Source organism: Nicotiana sylvestris, chromosome 4 (genome assembly GCF_000393655.2).
Source record: "Nicotiana sylvestris chromosome 4, ASM39365v2, whole genome shotgun sequence".
NCBI classification, from domain to species: Eukaryota; Viridiplantae; Streptophyta; class Magnoliopsida; order Solanales; family Solanaceae; genus Nicotiana; species Nicotiana sylvestris.
This window is the reverse complement of record NC_091060.1, coordinates 180,554,823-180,580,894: the sequence shown is the minus strand read 5'-3', so window position 1 is coordinate 180,580,894 and position 26,072 is coordinate 180,554,823. Positions and strand designations below refer to the sequence as shown.

Here is a 26,072-nt window from a genome sequence, read left to right as displayed (position 1 = left end):
ACTGGGGTAAATTATCCAGCTGCTGAAGATGATGGATAAAACGCATACTCATGTGACTCCCCGAAGTGTTCGAGAACAAGACACACCCGAAAAACAGGAGCAACGATAACCCCATGTACCTCTTAATATGGAGATCCTCCGTCTCACAGGTAATGTCTGGGTGCAAAACAACCATATGATCTCTGATGGCTGACAAAGCAGCGTGACTTCCCCCAGCGTCACCCTGAGATCAATAACCAGTAAAATGCCCCATCATATCCAAAAACTGTGCATGCGTCATGGATCTAATGTACTGGGGCAGTGCCACGGCCTGTCCATCTACACGCAGCCCGTACAAAAACTGAACATCCTCCAGCGTGATGGTGGCCTCTCCAGTAGGCAAGTGAAAATTGTGTGTCTCCGGTCGCCACCGCTCTACCAAGGCCGTGATGAGAGACCAATTAAGTTGCATCCGTCCAAGCTCAAAAATCGTATAGAAGCCCGTAGCATGTAGGTGCGCGACTACACGGGCATGGAAAGAATGTTTCACGATGAACTCCCACAAATCGTCAGGTCTCCTGGGGCGGAGAGCCTGCATCGATAGCTGTCCCTCCCATACAAAGGAGGACCTATGGTCGCCCTGCAACACTAGTAGTTAATCCTCGGCAGGTCCAGTATGCGCAGGCGGAGGAAAGTCCATGTCGTCTACTATAATTTAAACAAAATTAATTGTGTGTGTTAGTTTAAGGAATTAAATAATTAATTATATTTAATATTGGACTGAATAATTACGTATGGGTTCCAGGCTCGATATTTGAGGCCTGGTAGCACCAAGTTATCCTTAATTATTATACTTGTCAATTTCAACATTTTTAGAATTTTGTTAGCTTAATAAATTAAATAATTAATTATGTTTAATATTGGACTGAATAATTATGTATGGGTTCCAAGCTCGATATTTGAGGCCCGCACTACAAAAAAAACTGGATTTAGCTACGAACGTCGTCGCTAATCTGTCGCTAAAATGCTCGTTGCTAGAAGAATCTTTTGATAATCCGTCGCTAATTTGTCGCTAAATGAGATTAGCGACGGATTTTTCTGTTTAGCTATAGATTTTGTCCTTCGCTAAACCCTGATTTTTTTAGTAGTGCCGGTAGCACCAGGTTATCCTTAGTTATTATGCGTGTCAATTTCAACATTTTTAGAATTTTGTTAGCTTAATAAATTAAATAATTAATTATGTTTAAAATTGGACTGAATAATTATGTATGGGTTCCAGGCTCGATATTGGAGTTAATTTTACAACATATATTAATTTGTTACTTTTGTAAGTTTATTGTTCTAAATTAAATAAATTAAGTTTGTAAAGTATAATTGGATAGAGTTTGCAGTTACTACATACTTAAACTACATAGACTCTACGCTAAAAGGTTCTACATTTTACTATGCTAAAAGGCTCTATATTTTACTACGCTAAAAGGCTCTATATTTTACTACGCTATAAGGCTCTATATTTTACTACGCTATAAGGTCACTATTACATATAAAAACAACTAACATAAAATACAAATATGAACAACAAACAAAATAAATAATATTAATTTTTTAACAATACAAATAATTTATCAAATTTTAATATTTTTTTGTACCAAAGCTAATAAATCAATTCGGGTATAAATAAGATACAAATTTAAACACAAACATAACACAAATTAACATGGAAACACATTAAACAAGACAAATATGCATGTACTATACGAGTTTCGACATAAACAAAATCGAAATACCTCGATTTAAGTTTTTTGAATTTGATTGAAATCGAATTTTTGCACCCAAAAGAAGGAATCCAAAGCTTGTCTTGTGTGTGGGACCTACACTCCTTGATCTTTCGGTGACGGGTGGGGCCCAAATTTTTTTTTTAACTTTGACGGGGGGGGGGGGGGGGACCAGCAGAATCCGAAACTTTTTTAATGGGGTTCGTCAGTGTTGTCGTTGTCCAAGGAAGAAGAAGGGGCTTTATTTTATTAAAGCAATACATAATATTATACTACATTTTAGTTAAAACGCAGTGTAGTACTGCGAATTGCTTTAATAAAATATAGCTGGGCCCAGATTTTAAGTAAAACGCAGTATAGTACTGTGAATTAGTTAAAAAAAATATTTTTTAAGTAAAACGCAGTATAGTACTGTGAATTAGTTAAAAAAAATATTTTTTAAGTAATACGCAGTACTATACTGCATTTTACTTTAATGGCTAACTTTCCGTTAAAGTAAAATGCAGTATAGTACTACGCTTTACCTAGTTATGTAACTTTTTTGTAGCATTAGAAACGTACTTTTTGTCCAGAAAAGTTTCGGACTCTTCCTCAATCCCTCCCCCCCCCCCCATATATATATATATATATATATATATATATATATATATATATATAATTCAACTCTAAGTTTGTCATTTTACTCTTAGTGACATAATTTTATAGCTACAAAAGTATTTTATCATATTTAAAATCATATGTTTCAAAAGCTCAATCAATTACGTATAAAATGGATATGCTTAGGGGTGGGCGTTCGAGCAGCTCGGATTGAATATGGAAAATTCGGTTTGGATATTCGATTTTCTGATTAAAGAAATGACAATCCAAATCCAATCCAAAAAAGCTCAGACCGGATTGGATTTTTAAGTTCAATTTTGGATTTATCGGATTGGATATTACGGATTTTCAGTTTTGAGCCTATAAGTTTAGATATTTCTTCTTCATACAAAAATGAACATCTAAATAAAGTATTCATGTTAAGTTACCTAAAAGTTCCTCACTCTCACTGTTTCGTCCAAATAAAGTATTCAAGTAATAAAATTATTATCAAAAGAATACAAAGACATTAACAAGGCCGATAAAATGTAGCAATGGTAAAATTATGTCCAAGTAGAAAATATTCTGATAATAACTTAATAATTAGTATTGAATATATGAGATAATATCCAATGGATAAAGTAGTGGACTTATTACTTTTTCCATATGAATAATGGACTAGATATAAAATATAAAAAATTCGAATTTTCGTATATCGAAAAATCTGAAGTATCAAATCTAATATCCAAAAAAAAAAATCGAAATTCAATCTGTAATTCGAAAATCTAAATAAAAAATCTAAAAAATTCGGATTTCAGTTTGGATTTCGGGTTTGTCCAAACTATGTCCACCCTTAGATATGCTTCACTATTCGAGTTTCAGATGGAAAATCAAGAGGAAGCAATTTACCGATGCAAAATATACAAATATCTCTCAAAATGGATGGTCTTGAAATTTTGTTCCCTTTTGCCTCGTAGGCAGAACTTCAAATTTAATAAGTGTTGCATTTTCCTTTCCGTATAGGTAACATTTTTGACTTTGACCTAAAGTTCTGCCCATGGACGAGCAGGGATCAAAGCTTAAAATTACCTCAAAAAGTGTCTATTTCTGCAATTTCGAATACATACTTTCGAACATCAATTGGCCCATAAAAGGAGCTAATAGGAGCCCAGATCATCGCATGGAGCCCCAATACAGGTGCTAATTCATGCCTAAAATTTACATATGTTACATGTACGCTCATTGTCACAAAAGAATAGTTGGTAAAATAGAAATTCACACTTTGTGGATTTAAAATTCTGAATTCACTGTCTGACAACAGCGCAAAAGCAAGCACTATGGCAATATACCTGCCTAACTTTGTCAAATTAATCAGAAGGTGACATAGCAGTCTGAACTAAAAATCATTAGAGTTCATAGCTAGATTGTTTATTGACAACAATAATAACAACCCAGTATAATCCCTCCAAGAACTTCCCACCTTATTTTTGGAGTGACTCGAACTCACAACCTATTGGTTGGAAATGGAGGTTGCTTACCATCATAGCAACCCCTCTAGATTGATTATTGACACGCACAAAAATTATTTCCATTAATTAATAAGGACAGTTCAAAGGAAAGAGCACATATGTGATGAACCGCCATGTCATCATGCCACATAGGCGCTAAATATATGCCATGTGGAAGCTTACATGGGAGGAAGACTAGCATTTGTAAGAAGATTCTAGAGAAGTATAGACATTTCCTTTGGAAGACCCTAGATCCCTATGTATTTGCTAGAGAAGTCCTTGGAATCTTCTTAGCTTGTAGATAATTCTAGAGAAAGTCATTATCTTGTAAATATTAGGAACTTGTGTAACGATTAATATTTATACACTAGCCCCTAGGAGACTAGTATATAAAGGGGCCATTCATTTGTAAATTCACCAAGAAAATAATTCAAGTTCTCTCTAATACAAAGCTTCCTTTAACAACTCTCTTGTGTTCTTTCTACCATTCTCTTAGCGATTTTGAGTGTAGTAACGCTGACTTGGCATAGCAAAAATATGAGCAAGTTGTGCAAGATCGTGAGCGAATTGTTAAGTGTCGCACGTATACTTAGTTAACGACTAAGGACATGACAACGTAGTATCACAGCGAAGGTTGCAACTAAGGGAATGACAAACGATGGAGAAATTAATGATGCCAACACCCAAGCCAACGTTATTCAGGATGTTGCTCGCAAGAGCGGCCGTAGCAAAAAGAGGAATGCCACCAACAAGAGCCAGGAGGTTCCACTCTAGGTTGTGTTAAACGAAGGGCTTACATCCCAAGAACCATCTGCCACTGAGGCGAGCAAGGATGAAGTGGAGGTCTTGTCCGAGGACGTCTCGCTCGGTAAAAAGTGGGTGATGAAGATGAAAGCGGGGATGGACACCGTGGAGATTTTGGCCAACACTTGGGGAAGGTGGAAGACACCCTTAGAGTTCTTGAAGGGCACACTCTTGAAGAAATTGAGAGTATCCGAAAATGACTTGCAGGGACATACACAGACCGAGATGGAACTAAGGCAAACCATCACTACCTTAGAGTGCAGACTCATGGAGGATTTGAGTACTATCGATGCTATCAAAGCAAAGATAGAGTCACTCGAGGAGCATGTCAATGCTGGCGTGATCGAGACAGCCAGTAATGTTGTGGTGACGAGGGAAGCCAAGATCGAGGCTCCCAAACCCCCAGTGTTCAAAGGTGTTCGTGATGCACAAGAAGTGGAAAACTTCCTTTGGCACTTGGAGAACTACTTCAGGCACAACAAAGTGAGGGACGACGAGGCCATGATCAACACTGCAGTGTTGTACCTCTCAGAGATTTCCATGCTATGGTGGTGTGATGACCCAAAAAGTCATCACTTACTTTAAATTAAATTCTATGTTCTGAGGCCTTGAAAACCTCATTTAGAGCTACCTCGATTTGCGTGCGCAATCCGGGCGCGTAGCCGGAAAGCTTAAATATGAAATTCTGTGAAAAATGATAAAAATTTGGTTATAAAATGAGTTAATTTGACTTCGGTCAATGTTATGGGTAAACGGACCTGGACCCATAATTTGATGGTCCCGGAGGGTCCGTAAGAAAATATGGGACTTGGGCGTATGTCCGGAATCGAATTCCGAGGTCCCAAACCCGAGAAATAAATTTTTAAAAAGAAATTGTTTTCTGAAACTGTTTAAGGAAAATTAAAATGAAATTTGCTTGGAACATGATGGTATAGGGCCCATATTTTGGTTCTGGTGCCCGGTACAGGTCTTATATATGACTTAAGACGTTTCCGTGAAATTTGATGAAAAACAGAGTTTATTTGATGTGAATTGGACTTCCGGTTGAAGAGTTATGAACTTTGAGAGTTTTTGATGAAAATGTTAAGTTTTGAGGTTTAATTCATGATTTTACATGTTATTTTGATAATGTGATCACACGAATAGGTCCATATGATATTTTTGAGTAGTATGCACACTTGGTTTGGAGTTCCGAGGGCTCGGGTGAGTTTCGGGTAGGTTTCGGGATGTTTTAGGCTTAAAACCAGAAGATGCAGGTCTCTGAACCCTCCAGTGCGGTCCGCGGTCGACCTTGTGCGGTGCGCGGCGAAGGCTGTGCGGCCGCAGTTGACTTTGTGCGGTCCGCACAAGGTGCTGTTGTGCGGTCGCAATCGACTTTGTGTGGTCCGCACGGGGGGTCTGAGAGGGGTATAAATAGACGGGATTTTCAGTCATTTTTCAAAGCCCCAAAAACATAAGAGGCGATTTTTCAAACGACTTTCTTCTCCAAATCAATTTGTAAGTAATTTTTAACTATTTTTCTTCGATCATTAACATCTTTTAACATGATTTCAACTTCAAATCAATGATTTTCATTGGGGGAAATTGGGTGTTTTGGGTAGAACCTAGGTTTTTCAAAAAATTGGGGATTTGGACCTCGATTTGAGATCCGATTTCAAAACAAATCATATATTTGGGTTTGTGGGGGAATGGGTAATCGAGTTTTGGTTCGAACCTTGGGTTCTGACCATGTGGGCCCGAGGGCAATTTTTGACTTTTTGGGTAAAACTTTAGAAAACTCATTTTCATGCATTCAAATTGATTCATTTAGCATTTATTGATGTAATTAAATAATTTGTGACTAGATATGAGCAAATTAGCGGTGGAATCAAGGGGTAAAGCTATAATTGAACCTTGAGTTGTGTTCGTGGCATCGAGGTAAGTGTTCGGTCTAACCCTAGTTTGAGGGATTAGGAGTTGAGTCCTATTTGCTATTTGCTTCTTGTTGAGTACGACGTATAGGCATGGTGACGAGTATCTATACGTTGGTGTCAAGCATGATCATGAGTCTTAATTGATACTTGTTGTATTCTTGAATGTTACTATGGTTGAAATAGTGAGTAAATCCTTGATATTGAGCAAAGACTTAGTTTGTTATCGTGGAATATACTTACGATTGAGAAACGGTGGTAATTGAGACGAGTAAGAGTTGAGTTAAGATTGGTTATTGCTGATTCTCTCTCTCCGGGACGTATATACTTGTACTGCTGAGTTCCCTTGCCGGGATAGTGTAGTGTATTGTTGATCCCTTGCTGGGACGGTTGATTATGGTTATTGTTGACTGTATAGTTGGAATGGGTTGCACGCCGCAACATAGGTTATATTGGATTGGGTTGCACGCCGCAATAAATAGTATATTAGATCGGGTTGCAAGCCGCAACAGATATTATATTGGATCGGGTTGCACGCCGCAAGATATTATATTGGATCAGGTTGCACGCCGCAATAGCTATATATGTGGATCGGGTTGCACGCTGCAACAATGTTAAATGATAAGGGATCGGGTTGCGCACCGCAACAGTATTGTTATTGTATTGTTGTAGATACTGAGTTGTCCTTTCATATTTTATTAAGTTTCTGTTGGTCTTGATATGCTTCCCCGAAGCATGTACCCCCCTCCCATTTTAAACTGCTTATTCCTGTTTATTTTCCGCCATACATTATATAAATGCACAGATTTATCTGGAGTCTGGTCCTAGCTTCGTCACTATCTCGCCGGGGTTAGGCCAGGCCCTTACCAGCACATGGGGTCATATACCGGAGCAGCATTGGATCAGTAGCTTGGGAGCCAGCCTTCAGTCCACAGAGATTCCGAGGAAGTCCTGCAGGCGTCCGCAGCCCGTTGTCTCCTCTATCTTTTATTATGTTATGTTATCTCATGTATCCGAGACGAACAATGTTATTTTTCCTTCAAACTGTTGTATATAGTACTCTTAGTAGTCCGTGGATATTGTGACACCAGTTTCTGGGTAGAGGCATATGTTGACTTTTGAAACATTTTGGTTTTATATTCATTTAAGACTTCCGCTTAAATCTCATATTCCGCTGTCATTTAGATGTTTATCACTTGTTAATATAAATTGTAAAAAGGATCAAAACAGAAGGGTTAAAGATTTCTAAGTTCATGTCTTGTCTAGCTTCTACGAGTAGGCGCCATCACGACTCTCGAGGGTGGAAATTCCGGGTCGTGACAGGTGGAGAAGGAAGATGGTTGATATGGATAAAGGTCTTTATACTATTAGCAAGTGGGATTAGTTCAAAGCCGATTTCAAGCGACAGCTCTTTCCAAACAATGTCTTGTACGAGGCAAGGCGCAAACTTAGAGAGTTGAAGCAAACAAGGAGCATATGTGTCTATGTCAAGGAGTTCACTACCCTTATACTTCAAATCCCCAACCTGACCAATGATAACTTGTTGTTCCACTTTATGGACGGCTTGCAAAATTGGGCTAAACAGGAGTTGCAATGTTGGCAAGTCACGAATATAGACCAAGCCATAGTGGAAGCCGAATCATTAATGGATTTCAGGCATGACAAGCATGACCAAGGCAAAGGCAAAAAATTAAAGGTTAACAATGTCAAAGGTGTGGGAGATCGTGGCAAAGTAAAGGAGATACAACAATAATACTACAAGACTCAAGATTCCAAAAAGTCGAGTGGCCGTCAGGACTACGCGCTTTTCGGCGCGCTAGTATTGTTCGATGCGTTTATGCATAGACTACCGAGCACTTAATAAGTTCGCAGTGAAGAATAAGTACCCGATCCCGCTCATTGCAGACTTGTACGATAGACTTGGCAAGCTAAGTAATTTACCAAGGTGGACCTTTGCAAAAGTTACTACTAGGTTCACATTGCAGAAAGGGATGAGCCAAAGACAACATGTGTGACGAGATATGGAGCCTTTGAGTGGTTGATGATGCCCTTTGGCTTAACCAATTCATCGGCCATATTTTGCACCCTTATGAACAAGGTTTTTCATCCCTACCTTGATCATTTCGTGGTAGTCTACCTAGACGACATAGTCATCTATAACAACACCTTGAAGTAGCACATTGAGCACTTAAGAAAAGTGTTCCAAGTCTTGCAAGAGAACGAGCTATACATCAAGAGGGATAATTGTGAGTTTGCATAATCAAAAGTGCACTTTTTAGGCCATGTCATTATCGATGGTGAGCTACGCATGGACGAGGCTAAAGGTACGTGTTATCCAGGAGTAGGAGGCACCTATAAAGGTAACTGAGTTGAGATCCTTCCTTGGCCTTGTTAATTCTATCATCGGTTCATTAGTGGCTACTCAGCCAAGGCCGCACCATTGGCTGATTTGTTAAAGAGGAACAATTTGGTTTTAGAATTTTTCTAGAAGTGGAAGAAGGAATATTGGGATTGAAAATTTGCCCCACTAATTTAGCAGCCAACAGCCACTATGTTGGACCTTTAGGCTAGTAGTTGCAGTCCCATTCAAAGAAACTGCAATTTATCACCATTTTTAAACAAATAAGAAGAAATTAAATTAGCACAATATGATTTAGCATGTGCTTAATTTTAACTAATCACTTTCATTAATTATTGAAATATGCTTTGAAATGCTCTAATGTAAAATCATGGTTACATAAATCAACATTTCTAAGATGCAGGACTTGTTCGGAACTATTGGAATAATTCAGTTAGCATTCGATTCTAACGAGAGATCTTAACAATGAATACTGATATGGAACGGATACAGAAACAGAGCCCCTTACCTTCTCTTCTCTAGGAAGAAGCAAGAAGGAAAGGTTAGTCCTTAAGAGCAGAAATGTAAAAATTTATCTACACACGGTAAACATCAAGCCACTGGATTCAAGATATGGTTAAGTGATTAGTATGTAATATCGCTTTTAAGTTTTAATTTGTTTTGTTTAGTCCAAAGGGTTAAAGGATCTACTAAGGTTGAGACTAAAAAGGAAATTAAGAATTAGCCATTATAATAAGTCAAATATTGACGTGTATGACCGTCTTATATAAAAAATTTAAACGGTTAAAAAGAATATTTTATTCACTTAACTATATCTTCTACACGTCCTTTTATGTGTGACCCTGGTTAATTTAAGTTTCACTTGCTATAATTTGAAGGTCTTAATATTTTAGAAGAAAACAAAATGCCAAAGGTATAATTAACTTCACCAATAATGCTCCCTCTTAATAATTAGACTCCTAGTCAACCTCAACTATAGACACTAGTGACCAATTATCACTAATAATACCCTCTCTTAATTGAGCAAAGAAATAATAGCAAGATACACAAGGACCACTTAACTTTGAGTACATCACAAGGTTCGACAACCCATTTGGCCAATCGGCCCGATAACTCGAGCTTATGCAAAATATTTCGGAGAGGATAAGTGGTTAACACACATATGGGGTGACACTGCAAATATGGATTTAATTTTCTAGATGCGCTTATTAATGCAAGTGCCAATTTCTCTAAGTATGGATATCTAGTTTCAACATCTCCTAAAGTCCGACTTACATAATAAATAGGGAATTGCGTACCTTGCTCTTCTCGAACTAGTACACCACTTACCGCTATTTCGGGCACTGCCAAATATATGTACAGCTTCTACCTTCGGAGTGTGAAACAGAGGTGGCTCGATAAGTATCGCTTCAGTTCCTCCAATGCTTGCTGGCATTCCGAGGTCCATACGAAATCATTTTACTTTTTGAGTAAGGAAAAGAACCTGTGGCTTCGATCTGATGACCTCGAAATGAATCGGCCCAAGGCGGCTATCCGTCATGTTAGCCTTTGTACGGCTTTCACACTATCTACGATAGTGATATCCTCGATGGCTTGATCTTGTCGGGGTTGATTTTGATTCCCCGATTTGATACCATGAAGCCGAGGAACTTTCCTGAGCTGACCCCGAAGGCACATTTTTCTGGGTTAAGCTTCATGTTGTACTTCATCAAGATTTCGAATGTTTCTTGCAAATGAGTTAAATGGTCCTCTACCCGCAGGGACTTAACCAACATATCGTCAATGTAAACTTCCATTGATTTACCTATCTATTCCTTGAACATTTTGTTAACTAGGCGTTGGTATGTAGCTCCTACATTTTTTAGCTCCAAAGGCATTACATTGTAACAATATGTTCCATAATTAGTGATAAACGAGGTATTCTCCTGGTCTTCCGGGTTCATCTGAATTTGATTGCACCCGGAATAGGCATCGAAAAAGGTAAGGATCTCGTGGCCAGCCGTGGCATCGATCATGCAATCGATGTTAGGCAGTGGAAAAGAGTCTTTAGGGCATACCTTGTTTAAATCCTTGTAGTCTACGCACATTCTAAGTTTGTTCCCTTTTTTAGGGACTAAAACTACATTTGCTAACCACTCAGGGTATTTTACCTCCCGAATGCACCCTATTTTAAGAAGTTTAGTTACCTCATCCTTTATGAATACATGCTTCACCTCGGACTGGGGCCTTCTCTTTTGCTTCATCGGTTTGAATCTGGGGTCGAGGCTTAGTAGGTGTGTTGTTATTTCCGGTGGGATCGCTATCATGTCTAAATGGGACCAAGCAAAACAATCCATGTTATCGATAAGAAATTAAATGAGTTTTTTCCTTTGTTCGGGGGTTAATCCCGTTCCCAGGTATACCTTTCGTTCGAGTAGATGCTCGATCAGTATCACCTGTTCCAGCTCCTTGACCGTTGACTTGGTTGCATCTGATTCTTCGGGAACAACAAAAGTCCGAGGAGTAAGGAAATCCTCTTCTTCTTCTTCTTCGATTACCTATTTCTCCAATTCGGTCGAGGCTCGGGACGGTAATTGCTATTTGGCCATCTGCTTATCCTTGATGCTCAATTTTTCTAGGGTCGAAAGTGCTGATATCAGCATCACCTGGTTGATTACAAACATTTCCTTTGCAACATGTTGTCCCCCGTAAACTGTTTTCACACTATCCATTATCGGGAATTTCATCATCGGATGAAGGGTCGATGGTACTGCCCTCATGTTATGGATCCATCTCTCTTGAGTAGAGCATTATATCTCATATCGCCTTCGATGACATGGAATTTTGTATCTTGGATGGTCCCGACCACGTTTACTGGTAGGATTATCTCCCCCTTTGTTGTTTCACGTTCCATGTTGAATCCGTTTAGGACTCGAGATGCGGGTACTATTTGGTCCTGCAGACCGAGCTGCTATACGACCCTTGATCTAATTATATTTTCTGAGCTACTTGGATCCACTAGAACACGTTTAACTTGAACTTTATTTAACAAAATAGAAATTACTAGGGCATTATTGTGTGTCTGAGAAATGCTCCCCGCTTCTTCGTCGTTGAATGATAAGATGCCTTCGGGTACATAACTTCGAGTCCGTTTTTCTCTAGTGATCGACACCTTGGTACGTTCGAACATAGGCCCTTGTGGAATATCGACTCCGCCAACGATCATATGAATTACATGTTGCGGTTCTTCCTGCTCATTATTTCCACTGGCGTCTCTTTCTCTGAAGTGATTCTTAGCTCGATCACTGAGAAACTCTCTAAGGTGGCCCTCGTTGAACAATCAAGCTACCTCCTCCCTTAACTGTCTGTAGTCTTCTGTCCTATGGCTATGTGTGCCATGATATTTACACAACAAGTTTGGATTTCTTTGAGAATGATCTGTTTGTATAGGTCTAGGCCACTTAGTGTCTTTTGATCATTCCGATAGACGGTACGATCCCCGATGCATCGACACTGAAATTATACTCCAATAACCGAGGTGCTTCTGCGAGACCGATATGTTTATCAAACCCATTCTTATTCATAAGTCCACAGAGAATTTTGTCCTCGATCATTTCTTCGATCATTCCGAGGAGGATTGTGCCCCGAACCGTTGTTTCTTCGAGCTGTGACATATGGCTGATACCGTTCACTGTTCGACCTCGGTTCCTTGTCGGTATCCCTCGGGGCTTTTACTACTAATCTTTCGAATGAACTGAACCCGAAGGGTCCCCAACTGGTCGTCCTTGACCTTGATCTTCAATTGGTAACGATTATGTACATCTGCCCAAGTTACAGTTGGATACTCTACCAGATTTTGCTTCAACTGTCGTGACGCGATCGAATTCTGCTCGTTCAACCCCTGTGTAAAAGCTTGCATGACCCAATCATCTGAGACTGGTGGTAATTCCATTCGCTCTATTTAAAATCGGGATACGAACTCTCTTAGCATTTCATCACCCCTATGTCTTATCTTAAAAATGTCTGATTTCCTTGTAGCAACCTTTATGGCCCCGGCGTGTGCCTTTACGAAGGTGTCTTCTAACATAGAAAATGAATCGATGAAATTCGGTGGCAAGTTGTGATACCAAATCATTGCTCATTTTGACAAAGTTTCCCCAATTTTTTTCAACGAAACCGACTCGATCTCATCATCATTTAAGTCGTTTCCTTTAATCCTTCATGTGTATGAAGTAATGTGTTCATTAGGATCGCTTGTCCCGTTGTATTTAGGCATATCAGGCATACGTAACTTTTTAGGATTGGGCTTTGGAGACACACTCTGAGGAAACGACTTCTATACGAACTTTTTGGCATCCAAACCTTTTAAGATCGGGGGTGCCCCCGGTATTTGATCTACACGGGAGCTATATGTCTCCACTTTCTTGTCATTATCTTCAATCTTTTTCTCTCCCAACTAGATTCTTTTCGTGAGCTCTTCGAGCATCTTTATAATCGTGGGATCAGTTTCCGATCCATTACCGTTCGATCTTTCCGGCACCAGCTCAGTTCGGCGAGTAATTTCTGGTTCAACCACACTTGGAGTTTTATGTTGACTTTGAAGCTGAGCGATAGCAACCTGTTGATCCTTTAGCATCTCGAATATTACATGGAGACTAACTCCCCCGTCTCTTATACCCTGTGTTCCTTGGCCACCAGATCGAACTTCCTTGCATGCACTTCCTCCAGGGTTTGCGCCTAAGTCCGCATGCAAAGCAATGTGTGAACTAACGTCGATTGGTTGTACAATCGGCACTTCCCTAGGGTTAATCGGTGGTACACCGGCTCCCGGAGCAACTACATTGTTGTTTTCCCATGAAATCCAAGACCATCATCGCCATGTACGGGTGTGTTTTGTGAGTTTGACATCTTTTGACCTAACAAAAATTCTTGACAAGAACAAGTGTGAAAATAACGTGTGTTATCAGAACCAGTATTGAAATAATCACTATTATCTTTAGTCCCACGGTGGGCGCCAAACTGTTTACCCTAAAATCCGAGTAACAATTAAACTTGTATTGTGGTTTTAAAGATGTGTGATTTAATCCAATACTAATTGATAAACAAGGAATCTAATATATAAATTAAAGAGTAGATCAAGTCAAACCAGCGTATAATCAAGTATCAATCTCGAGCTAAGGCGGCCTCAAGGTGGGTTAGCAAGAACAATAAAATAATAAGGCAAATCACATGAATAGTAAGCAAGAAAGTGAAATGTGTATTTCTCTTCTCAATGATTGATGTGTTACAAATGATTGGGGTCCCCTTTATATAGTATAAGAGTCCTAAATAAGATACACTTTCAATTGTAGTAAAGAATCTTAATATACAACTGTCTAACCGCCTAGCACAAATCCGTTTCGGAATTTACGCCGTGATCTTAGGGCCACTGCGGGAATCTCGCTCTTTCTGTTATGGAACCATAACGGTATTATCTCGAGGTCGGTTATACTTAGCCTCGGTGTTCATCGACCACTTCGATCTTCGAAGCTTGTACTTTTCCATCGGGCCCGTGCCTGGTCTATTTTGATCTTGCTCTTAAAGTGACCCTCGAGCCCACGAAATTGGACATAATTGATTTCGACCGTGTATAAAGTATAAGACACAGCCTAAATATTTTCAATATTGGATACAACAGCAACAACAACCCAGTATAATCCCACAAGTGGGGTCTGGGAAGGGTAATATGTACGCAGACCTTACCTCTACCCCGAGGGGCAGAGAGGCTGTTTCCAGGAGACCCTCGGCTCAAGAAAGCAAGAAAAAGTATACAAATATCTATGTAATTACATTCACACTTGGATGAAGCGTAACAGGATTAATGTCCACTCTGATAATATGCTTGATCCAATCAAGGAGTTGGTGAGCAAGAAAAAGTTTTTTGGCTGAGAAAAGTTAGTCACAAATGTTATTTCATTAAGAGCTTTAATTTATATCACTCAACCCTAAACGCTATTCCCTGAAGAAGACATGTACGGTTAACACTTTCTCCTGTCCAATTTATATATTCCTTTGATTATGCAGTCAATTATTCATCCAAATTCGCCTATATTTTTTGAAGAATGAATAGATAATCTCAAAATACTTCTAAAGAAAATCAGGAATTGAAAAAAAATATATTGTTCTATTTTTCCTTATTAATTTTCTAATTATTCTTACTTAATTTTTTTTTTCTTACCTCGTACAAAGAAAAATGTAAAAGATGAAGTGTAATCATTATTCTAACATTTTCTTTAATAGTGAAGTCTTAAAATATGAAGCAAAAAATTAAAGGAATATACCATCAGTCATCAGTAGTGTTGAACTATAATACCAACACTAACAAGAACACTAAGAAACAAGAAAACAAAAAAATAGAGATGAAAGGAACAAAAGTAGGAGGAGGTGATGGAAATTGTTGAATTTAAAACACAAAAAAGAGAGAAAAAAAAACTTATCATATGAGAAATCAGTGGCACAAGTTCATTTGTGCTCGAAGTATCTGATTAAATTTTGAGGGAAAAAAAGTTGTTGATTAAAGTAAAAATATGGTCTTTCTTTTTCTCATTAAGAAAAAGCCAAAATAGCATCAATAAGATGGTTATGATAGTAATAATTATTATTATAATGGAATTTTACTTTAGCGTAGAATATTATAGGCCATAAGCAACGGCCATTAGACAACCGTCCCTACAAATACAATCATCAATTTAAAGTTTTCTTTTTGTATTGGCAAACATCCCATCACTTGTATCAATTTCATAACTATTTAATTTGGTTTCATGATTCTCTTCCTTAATTATTATATATATGCTCCAATATTAGTTTCATAACCTCTGGGATATTAAATTATTAGAAAGTTTTTCTTTTCAGAATATCTAAATCTTTTAATTTCTTTTCCTATTTAACTTTATGATATTTAACTTTGTTAAAAAGAAAATTTGGAAGGAATGTCTAGAACTAAACGTGGAATGTATATAATAATTCCAAAAAATTATTAAAAAAAAGATTTAACTTTTATGATATGTTAAAATATAAAACCCTTTTTACCTGTCAATCCAACTCTTTATTGAAACATAATTAACCACTTTACAAACATTTTTTTTAAAAGCAAAGTGATTCCTAAGGCCACAATATTTATTGCAGAGGTGAAATGCGTAAAATACTGAAGGGCAAATTATGTACACAACTTTTGTTGGTTAAAGATAGAGCCGTCAAAATGGATTTGGCCCGTGACCAGCCCAACCTAGCTCGATTATTAGGTAGGGCTGGGTTGCGATTTTTTTAGCCCATTTAAAACTGAGGCTTATAAGCCCGAGCCAAGTCAGCCCGTTGGCTCTTGAGGCTTGACCGAGGCTGGGTCTGAGCCGGTCCGTGGGCCAAAAATTATTTATATTCAAATTTAAATATTTTAAAAAGTAAAAACTAAAAAAATATTAACTATAACCCCTATTTTCCAACCTTAAATTGCTTATTTACCCTTCCATATCAATTAGAATTTGTATTTTTGATATGCATGTAGTGTGACAAGATTAGTTTTTTTTTGTTTAATTAACAACGAACTAAGAATGTTTATGTGGCCAATAATATTTTTTTTCAAAAGAAAATATTATTTTAAGTGGCCAATGATTAGTTTGGTTACTTTAATATTTTATTAATTATTAAATTGCTCTTCAGTATAGAAAAATGTCAAGTTTTAATATCCAAATAAAAGTGACAATACTAGCAAATTTCATGAATTTTAAAATTTTTATGGACTATAATAATGAAATCGACAAATAATGTTAAACCTAAATTAAAAAACCTTAACATATAAACTTATTGAAGCAATTCCTAAACCTAAGGAAAGTGAAAGAAAAATACTAAAAAATATTTATGTAACGTTAAAAAAAGAAGAGCTAGAGATATAGAGAATTTACATTTCAATTATGATATTCCTTGTCAAATATCAAGAATCTTGTACACTCTAAATAATGAGAAGTCGCTCATATGATCAAGAGATTATATCACGAATAAATATCTAAAGATTTGGAGAAATATTTTTTTCTAAAAAAATTGAATAGTCAGCCCGCCCTAGCCCGCGATCTTCTTAGGGCTGGGCTAGCCCGTTTTGACAGCTCTAACTTAAAGATTGTACCTTTGCCTCCTAACCATTTTGTACTTAACTTGATCTTAGATTGTACTTTATTAATTGAAAATAACAAACAACTTCTCCCAAACAACATTAACAGCTTGTTTGGATGATTGTTATATGTTGTATTGTATCATATTGTTACTTTAAACATAATATTTATTTTGATTGTTACTTAAATTCTATTATGTCGTATCGTCAAATTCATTATTACATAATAACGAAAAGTGTCACTTTATATAATGACCGATTTGGTATGATCATATTGTTACCTTATTTTTTATCTTATCTTGTCCTTTCTTATTACTATTAAATAATCATATTCTATCCTTCATTTTTACTTTTTATGTAATATTTTTATCATGTATCTTACTTTTTTTTTTTTGTAATATTATAAGCTTATTTTTTATACGAGTGATGCATGACATCATGAAACGACAATAAACGATATTATCTATCTAAATATTATATTTATTAAAATAATACATTATAATATATTATGAAGGATATCTAAGTTACTCCTATTTTCTACTAAACTTTCATGAAGTGGGAAGAGTCAAGAGTCCTATAATTCTGAGGTCACAATTCGGATCCGTTTAGAACCTGGAAGGGTCAACCTTAGTTTGTCCTTTTTTTGTCTCCTTCTCCCAATTTAATTAATCTTTATTTTTCCTTTTTATTCTTCAGATTTTTTTTTTTTGTTCTTCCTTTTTCTTTTATTCTCTATTCTCTATTCTTTCCCCACTAATAGCTTACTACCACTACTCTCTTTCTACTGAAATCCTGAAGAAAAAAACAAATACCAAAATTTTCTTGAAGATATTTCCAGTTTTAAGGTTCTGGGGTGGGTTCTAATTTGACAAACTTTTTACAAAGACAAAACCCTTTTTAATGCTGTCTGAAGATATGTTGAAAGGCGGTTGGGTTAGTTTCAGTTGTCTTTTTTCCCCACTTGTCCTACAATAAAAGTATCACAAACCAAACTCTTTGTTTGTCCTGTTTTTTTTAACTAATATAGGAAAATCTTTTTTCTGTTCTGCTTTAGCTTCAATTCCACACTGTTAGAATATTCCCTCTTTCTATCTGTTCTCAAAAGGTACAATCTTTTCTACTTTAGATCCCTCAATTTTGTATTTTTAGACTATCAATGTTAATGACTTCTTTCCTATGTACATAAAGTTTTAGTTTTTCTTAGAGATTGATAGTATTTAGATCTGTGGAAATTGAGTTTTAAGTTATTCCCTGTTTTTAATTTACAGGTATAGTTCAAAATTGATTGACTTGTGTGCAGTGTTGGAAAAGATGAATGGTGCTGTTTTAGTTGCGCTTGCCGCAACCATTGGAAATTTTTTGCAGGGTTGGGATAATGCTACTATTGCTGGTACACATTCTTTACTCATTGTTGTTGATATTATCTTTCCAATTAATTAAATTTGTTTTGATGGAAATAACATTTATATGATTGTTATTTTATTGAAGTTGTCAGATAGTTCAATGAAGTGTTTCTGCTATTGCAGCTATTAAATTGTTTTCTTCTCATTGTGAATTTACTACTAAAGTCCTTTACATGTTCCTGCATATTATTTATTACTATTTTTTATCCATATGTATTCCTAGTTGCATTCTTTTCTCAAATACGTGTAGAATTAGCACTGTGTTTTTTTAATCTATGTCTTCCTAGTTTCGAAGTAGAGCAAAGGATTTTAATTTTATGGGTTCTGAATTTTAGAACGGCGAATTAAGTACGAATAACTAGATTCTAAATTTAATATTTGTACATATTTAACAAATGTATCAAAAGCTATTGGGTTCGGCTGAATCTGCACTCGTGCTTCTAGCTCTGCCCCTGTCCTAGTTGCATTCTTTTCTCAAACATGTTTAGACTTAAGGTACTAGAAGAGTCGTGCATTATTTCTTGGTGTTCTAACTATTTAAACTTGCAGGAGCTGTTGTATACATAAAGAAGGAACTTACTTTGGATGCTTCAGTGGAAGGACTTGTTGTTGCTATGTCACTCATTGGAGCGACGCTTGTCACAACTTGTTCTGGACCCATATCTGACAGCTTTGGTCGTCGCCCTATGCTTATTCTGTCATCCATGTTTTATTTCCTCAGTGGCTTAATAATGTTGTGGTCACCTAATGTCTATGTTCTGCTTATAGCTAGACTCTTAGATGGGTTTGGGATCGGATTAGCAGTTACACTGGTCCCATTATATATATCTGAGACTGCTCCATCGGAAATAAGAGGGTCACTTAATACACTTCCGCAGTTCACTGGTTCTGGTGGAATGTTCTTGGCCTACTGCATGATTTTTGGAATGTCCTTGATGACCTCGCCGAGTTGGCGACTGATGTTGGGTGTTCTTTCAGTTCCTTCTCTTATCTATTTTGTATTAACTGTACTTTATTTGCCTGAATCTCCTCGATGGCTAGTCAGTAAAGGAAGAATGCTTGAGGCAAAACAAGTTTTGCAGAAATTGCGTGGCATGGAGGATGTTTCAGGTATGCTATCTGCTATTTCTTGGAAACAATTTCCTTTTGTGTCAGCTGGCTATTTAAATGTTGGGAAAGTGTTGACTGTGTCCCATGCTTTCTCAAGGACAATAAGCAACATCTGGGCTTTTTCTATTTCCTTATGCTTTGATGTTGTATTTTCTATTTGACAAGTAAAACCTATTTAGAAAAAGCTTGTACAACATGCTTTGGTCTGTATGTAATTGGACTCAAGACGCATGTGCTTCATGCTGGCTTGAATAAATTGTGACCGGTACAATATAGACAAGACTAAATTTTTGCTAGTGATGGAGTTAAAGCGTCCCTTTGGGAACATTGATAAAATGGAGTTAGAGCCACACATCCATTTCTTGCCAGGGGTATGGTGTACACATATTATCTTTCTCTTCACGCTTCCAGGAACATGTTTGAATATGTATTCATGTGACATCCTCCCACCCAAAGCAAGGTTTTGCATACTAGCAGTACAACTCTGTTTAGTAGGAAAGAAGGGTATATCATTCTTCCATGGGGAAGCCCATATTCTATCACTCTACTTTGATTTTCTTGAAGAAGAAAGGGTGCTAGGTTAGCAATTTGTGCAACCATCTTGTGGGTTCATTCTTCGCCACCTAGCTTGGAGGTGGGAGGATTCAGTGTTTGCGACTGTGAAGATTAATTAACTTCATTCCCCTATCTTCCCATTAGAGTTTCTCTTAGAATACCCTTCTTTTGAATTCTTTGTATATTCATCTGGTGAATCCTATTCAGTGAAAGGCACTGATTTCATCATATTGATTTTGTTGATTATTCTGTGTAAAGGGGAGATGGCATTGCTAGTTGAAAGTTCAGCAGTTGGTGGTGAACCATAAATAGAAGAGTATATCATTGGTCCACCACATGACCACATAAACATGTCTCAATATGCTATACCAAATCAGATCTGTACACAATATGTAGTTGTTCTACCAACATATGCTGCCACTCGTGTTCCCTGGCTCCTTCCTTGTTGGTTTTATTTATTTGGGGTTAATAAAGCTCTCTTTTTCTGTTCTCTAATCAGTAGACTACTCTTCTTATAAGTTCTTTCATATTCATCTGGTGAATCCTATTTTGTTAAAGGTACTGATTTCATCATATTGACTTTTTGTTGATTATTCTGTGCATAGGGGAGATGGCATTGCTTGTTGAAGGTTTGGCGGTTGGTAATGATCCATCAATAGAAGAGTATATCATTGGTCCAGCTAATGAGCTTACTGAAGATCAGGAGCTGACTACTGATAAAGATCATATCAAGTTGTATGGCCCAGAGGAAGGCCTCTCGTGGGTGGCAAGGCCAGTTCCTGCACAGAGTAGTCTCGCTCTTGTGTCCAGGCAAGGGAGCATGGTGCAGCAGAGTGTGCCTCTTATGGATCCTCTTGTGACTCTATTTGGTAGCATCCATGAAAAGCTCCCTGATACTGGAAGTATGAGAAGCATGCTATTTCCCAATTTCGGCAGCATGATCAGCACCATGGATCCTCACATCAAAGACGATCACTGGGATGAGGAAAGTCTGCAGAGAGAAGGTGATGGTTATCCATCAGATGGTATCGGTGCAGACTCTGATGACAATCTACAAAGTCCATTGATATCACGTCAAACAACTGCCGTTGAAAACATGGTCCCTCCTCCCCATGGCAGCACTTTGAGTGTGAGGCGGCATAGCAGCCTCATGCAAGGCAATGCTGGAGAAGGGGTAGGCAGCATGGGAATTGGTGGCGGTTGGCAGTTGGCATGGAAATGGTCTGAGAGAGAAGGTGAAGATGGAAATAAAGAAGGAGGTTTCAAAAGGATATATTTGCATCAGGAGGGTGTCCCTGGCTCTCGGCGTGGGTCTCTTGTTTCAGTTCCTGGTGGTGATATTCCTGAAGATGGTGAATTCATACAGGCTGCTGCTTTGGTAAGTCAGCCTGCACTTTACTCCAAGGAACTTATGGGTCAGCATCCCGTTGGACCAGCAATGGTCCATCCATCTGAAACTGCGTCAAAAGGTCCTAGCTGGGCTGCTCTTCTTGAACCGGGAGTCAAAAGTGCGCTCATTGTTGGAATTGGAATTCAAATATTGCAACAGGTGGAGTACTATGCTTTTCTCATTCTGTTGCTTCTTTTGGTTGTTTTACTATGATTCAATTTAATAGCCCTGAAGTTTCAGCATGCAGTCCTTGAATGCTGATGAAATGGACTTATTTTCGAGTTTTAAATATGCTACTCCCTCCGTCCCAATTTATATGGTGGTATTTGATTGGGCACAGAATTTAAGATAGAAAGGAAGAAAGACTTTTGAAACTTGTAGTCTAAAAATTCATTTGGCTATATAGAAAGATTTTATTATTTTGGACAGGCTAAAAAGGAAAGAATGTCACATAAAATAGAACAGAGGGAGTACATCTTTGCAGTTAAGCGTTCTGTTTCCTGCTTAACCATAAGTATATTTCGAGATGGGGGTCAGAGTAGGAACATGTAAGGGTTGCTTGATCAAACTACACAGTAAATCCTCTCATCAATTATCTGGAAACAGATAAAAAGGAGCTTACCTTAATACATCTAATTTATTAAGGTTTAAGGGAAGACTTCAATGCGTATCTGTCTGAATACCACACAACCAATAGTTCTGCAGTTTTTATATTCTGGTTTTGTCTTTTTTCCCACTGAGTTCACCTTTGTCGATGGGATCGGGATGAATCTTTTTTCTTCATTAGTGTAATTTCTGTTGTTATCATTTGCAGAGTCTCTTCCTTGCATTCTCTCCATTATATAGTTTTATAAGGAGAACTACTTTGTAATTAACTAATCTCAAATTCTTGAGGCATTGCTCGCTGTTCGTTGGACATCAAGTCACGGAATTTCGCCATCTTACCAATGTAATATTTTGTTCTGCAGTTTTCTGGTATAAATGGAGTGATGTACTACACTCCTCAAATTCTTGAGCAGGCAGGTGTAGGAGTTCTTCTTTCTAGCTTTGGCATTGCATCAGACTCAGCATCCTTCCTCATCAGTGCGTTAACAAACTTTTTGATGCTCCCTTCTGTAGCTATTGCAATGCGATTCATGGACGTTGCTGGCAGAAGGTAATCTCTTCTTAATTCCTTTCTTCTGTTTTAAATTAAGGGTGTTTTTGATCATGTCCTCAGAATGTGGTGCTGGAAATACCATGCAATATATGCTATGAGTTGAATTGCATGTCAGAAGATATTTTTGCTTTGTACTGGTTTTTGTAGTATCCTCAGATTTTTAAAGCCATATACATCCACGGTGGGAAAATCCATGCACTCTGCAATGAGACCAAAATTTCGAATTGGTTGGTTTTTAAGTTGTATTTAGTGACAAGTAGTATTCTCTCTATCCCAATTTACACGATGAAAGATGTTATATTATTCCACAAAAAATATTAGTTATGCAAAGTTTTACACCTTTCAAGAATTCAAATTCAATAGCTAATCCAATTTAAATGTAGATGGGATATTCTTTGTCAAGCTAACTTTTAAACTAGTATTGCGTTAATACATTTTCTGATTACTACTTGTGCATATACAAGCCATATAACATCTTGAATTTCATGCCAGTCAAACGTTGTCAAATAAACTAGGAAGGGGGAAAGTTTTCATTTCTTGGGGGAATCAAGTAGTTAGCCATATTTTTTCTGACAACTTTCCGATACTTTTATCTAAGGCTATTGAAATTGGAACTGTTTTCTCTTAAGAGTAGGGATCGAACTTACCATGTGGTGTTTGATTAAGCAATTCTTGTTTGTTCAATTAAGTGCGAGTTTAACTTTTAAATAATCTAAAAAAGAAAGAACACTATTCGATAGTATTTGATTACAGCTAATAATTTCCAACAGTGGCTTCAAAGGTTGAAGGTGGAAAGGGCAAAATTTTCTTCCTGACATTATTGTGCCATTTAACATAAGGTTTTTAATTAAAAGGGTGTTCAAGGGTTTAGCCGATTAAGTGTAGCTCTGGTCTTATTTGACCATAATTCTATAACATTAACCACTATCTCAAGGCTTTTGTCAGTTTTTGCATTGGCGCTCTTTGCTCAGCTGGTTCCAATATCTCATTTGTCATTCTAAATTAAATGCTTTGGTGGCTCATACCTACTGGATTATAGTAAAGAAATACAAACTCTTCATCATTCTATTTTTTCTTTTCTGGTTTTTTAATGTGTCATTAAATGATGAACTGCAGGACACTTCTTCTGTACACTATCCCAGTGCTCATACTATCCCTCATCTTGCTGGTCATCGGTAACACTGTCAACCTCGGGAGTGTAGCTCATGCTGTAGTTTCTACTGTTTGCGTGATTCTTTACTTTTGCTTCTTTGTAACTGGCTATGGACCTATCCCAAATATCCTCTGCGCGGAAATCTTTCCCACGAGGGTTCGTGGTTTGTGCATTGCCATATGTGCTCTGGTTTTCTGGATATGCGATGTCATTGTGACGTACACACTGCCCGTGATGCTCAGATCGATTGGCTTAGCTGGAGTGTTCGGTATTTATGCCGTTGTATGTGTCATTTCTTGGTTTTTTGTCTTCTTGAGGGTTCCTGAAACCAAAGGCATGCCCTTAGAAGTCATTACAGAGTTTTTCGCTGTTGGTGCAAGACAAGCTGCTATGGCGAAGCACGAGTAGTTTTAAGGCATCTTCAGTTGGAGAATGGATAATTTAGTAACTTGTCGAAAGTAAGATTTATTATTTCTCTAGGTTGTCCATTTTATATCCATTTAGCTCTGGAATTTCTCATTCGTATAAGTTGAGAAGTTGTATCCCATTTTATGCATGACAATGTCCATATAGTAGAATCTCTAAATTTATTGTTTTCTTTTTTCCTTCCAAAAGGTAGGAATATACATTTGCTCATATTGTGACTTGCAAAGTGAGGAAATATGTTTTTAAACAGAAATAAAGGTTATATATATGAATTGACATATGGGCTCCAAGTCCACTTTCAACCCGTGATCACCGGCCCATTATGAAGAAAACCATATATTCAAGAGCAAAATTCATTGGAAATTTTAGCTCATATAGTAAAGGTATACACCCTATTAATTTTAAATTAAAATTATTATTTTATATAGTTACCTTTTATATTTTATAGTAAAATAAAATAGGTATTTATGGTATATACTACCATTGAGACATGAAATAGCTATTTATGTTTTTCTTTTTTCTTTCTTTCAATTAACAAAAGATTCTCTCTCGGATTTTTTCTTCTTTCTTTCTCTCTTCCTTCTCTTTCTTCGAGCAACTCAAGCCCTAGTATTGATGGACGACGAGACATTAGAATAGAGTAGAAGACAACCATGTAACAGAAACGAGTGATTTTTTTGAACGGAAATGAGCAATGTGGTGAGCTCTTATCATAAATTTGTTGTACGGATCCGACAAACTTTTTTCTCTTCTTGGCTGGAAAACCCCATCTACGACGAACTTTCTTCTCTTTTTGCTAGTTAGTCACATACAATAATACAAATACATTACAAATTCACTCAAACACATTGTATTTTTATATAAATATATTTTTTTGCATGTATTTTATGTATTTCGAAGATCTTTATTTTTTTAATACAGCTGAATACACATGTATTCATGCATATTGTATATTTCAGTATGCATGAATACATGATATAAATATTAAAATTCACTAAATATAAATATTAAAATAGAACAGAATACAAACAGTGAATACATTTAATTTTAAAATGTAGTAAAATACACTGAAGACAAATAAAAATACAGTGAATACAACCAATGAAATATATTGAATACAACAGTAATAACATGTATTAGGAGTAACTAAAATATTGTTAATACAAATACATTTGAATACACTGAATATAAAATAGCGAATTATAATTGGGTTGATAATGAGGCATGTTAGAATTGATTGTTGAGTTATATTAGGAGTGTATCACGCTAATAGATATTATTTCCTTTATTAGATATCTGTATATACTTATTTTTAAGGTGATTGTCGTCATTGTATTCATGAGTACAGGCACGTACTACTGGACTGCCTTAATTTTAGGCATTTTTTGTTGCTGTATTCATGAATACAGCAGCGCGAATACAACGAATACACTACCATAACAACTGAATAGTAGCTATATGAAATAATTATGTATATGGTAGCTATATAGGAAGTTAATAACCACTAAACAATAGTAGTTTCTAAAAATTCCTCAAATTCATTTATAGCCATTCGGGCAAACTTGTAATACCCGATAGCCACAAAATGATATCATACAAGTCATAGCCTAAAAATAATAACAACGACTTGAATGAGTAAAACCCAACTACAGAGATGGCTGATCTCACCACACTGCACCCAAACGATGAAAAAAGATAGTCAATGATATTCTTTCACTAAAACTTAACAATTACGGTAATTACTTCATTCAAGGGAAGATTTATCACGTACTCGATCCCAATTGTAGTATATGATAATAAATGTGTATATTTGACCAAACTCTAAATTAGTTAACAAATTTGAGAA

At 36.9% G+C, this 26,072-nt stretch overlaps 1 protein-coding gene across 3 annotated transcripts; it reads left to right on the top strand.

Moving 5' to 3' along the window:
• The first annotated feature begins 17,763 nt into the window (after window positions 1–17,763).
• On the top strand, window positions 17,764–24,401 carry LOC104243026 (monosaccharide-sensing protein 2-like). 3 transcript variants are annotated; one of them, XM_070172451.1, is made up of 7 exons: window positions 17,764–17,963; window positions 18,085–18,135; window positions 18,299–18,420; window positions 18,983–19,543; window positions 20,704–21,647; window positions 22,457–22,644; window positions 23,764–24,401. In XM_070172451.1, the coding sequence occupies exons 3-7, from the start codon at window positions 18,342–18,344 to the stop codon at window positions 24,206–24,208; spliced, it is 2,217 nt and encodes a 738-aa protein (XP_070028552.1). In that variant the 5' UTR covers window positions 17,764–17,963; window positions 18,085–18,135; window positions 18,299–18,341; the 3' UTR covers window positions 24,209–24,401. The 3 variants fall into 3 exon arrangements, with proteins under 3 accessions (XP_070028552.1, XP_009796448.1, XP_009796447.1); XM_009798146.2 differs by lacking the exon at window positions 18,085–18,135; XM_009798145.2 differs by having other exon boundaries at window positions 17,764–18,135.
• Window positions 24,402–26,072: the final 1,671 nt, after the last annotated feature.

Bases quoted from the DNA above. Each gene is read 5' to 3' on its own strand.
- LOC104243026 (XM_009798146.2), top strand. From the start codon at position 18,342: ATGAATGGTGCTGTTTTAGTTGCGCTTGCCGCAACCATTGGAAATTTT. The intron at 18,421-18,982 runs GTACACATTCTT...TTAAACTTGCAG, and splicing joins GGATAATGCTACTATTGCTG to GAGCTGTTGTATACATAAAG. The intron at 19,544-20,703 runs GTATGCTATCTG...TTCTGTGCATAG, and splicing joins TGGCATGGAGGATGTTTCAG to GGGAGATGGCATTGCTTGTT.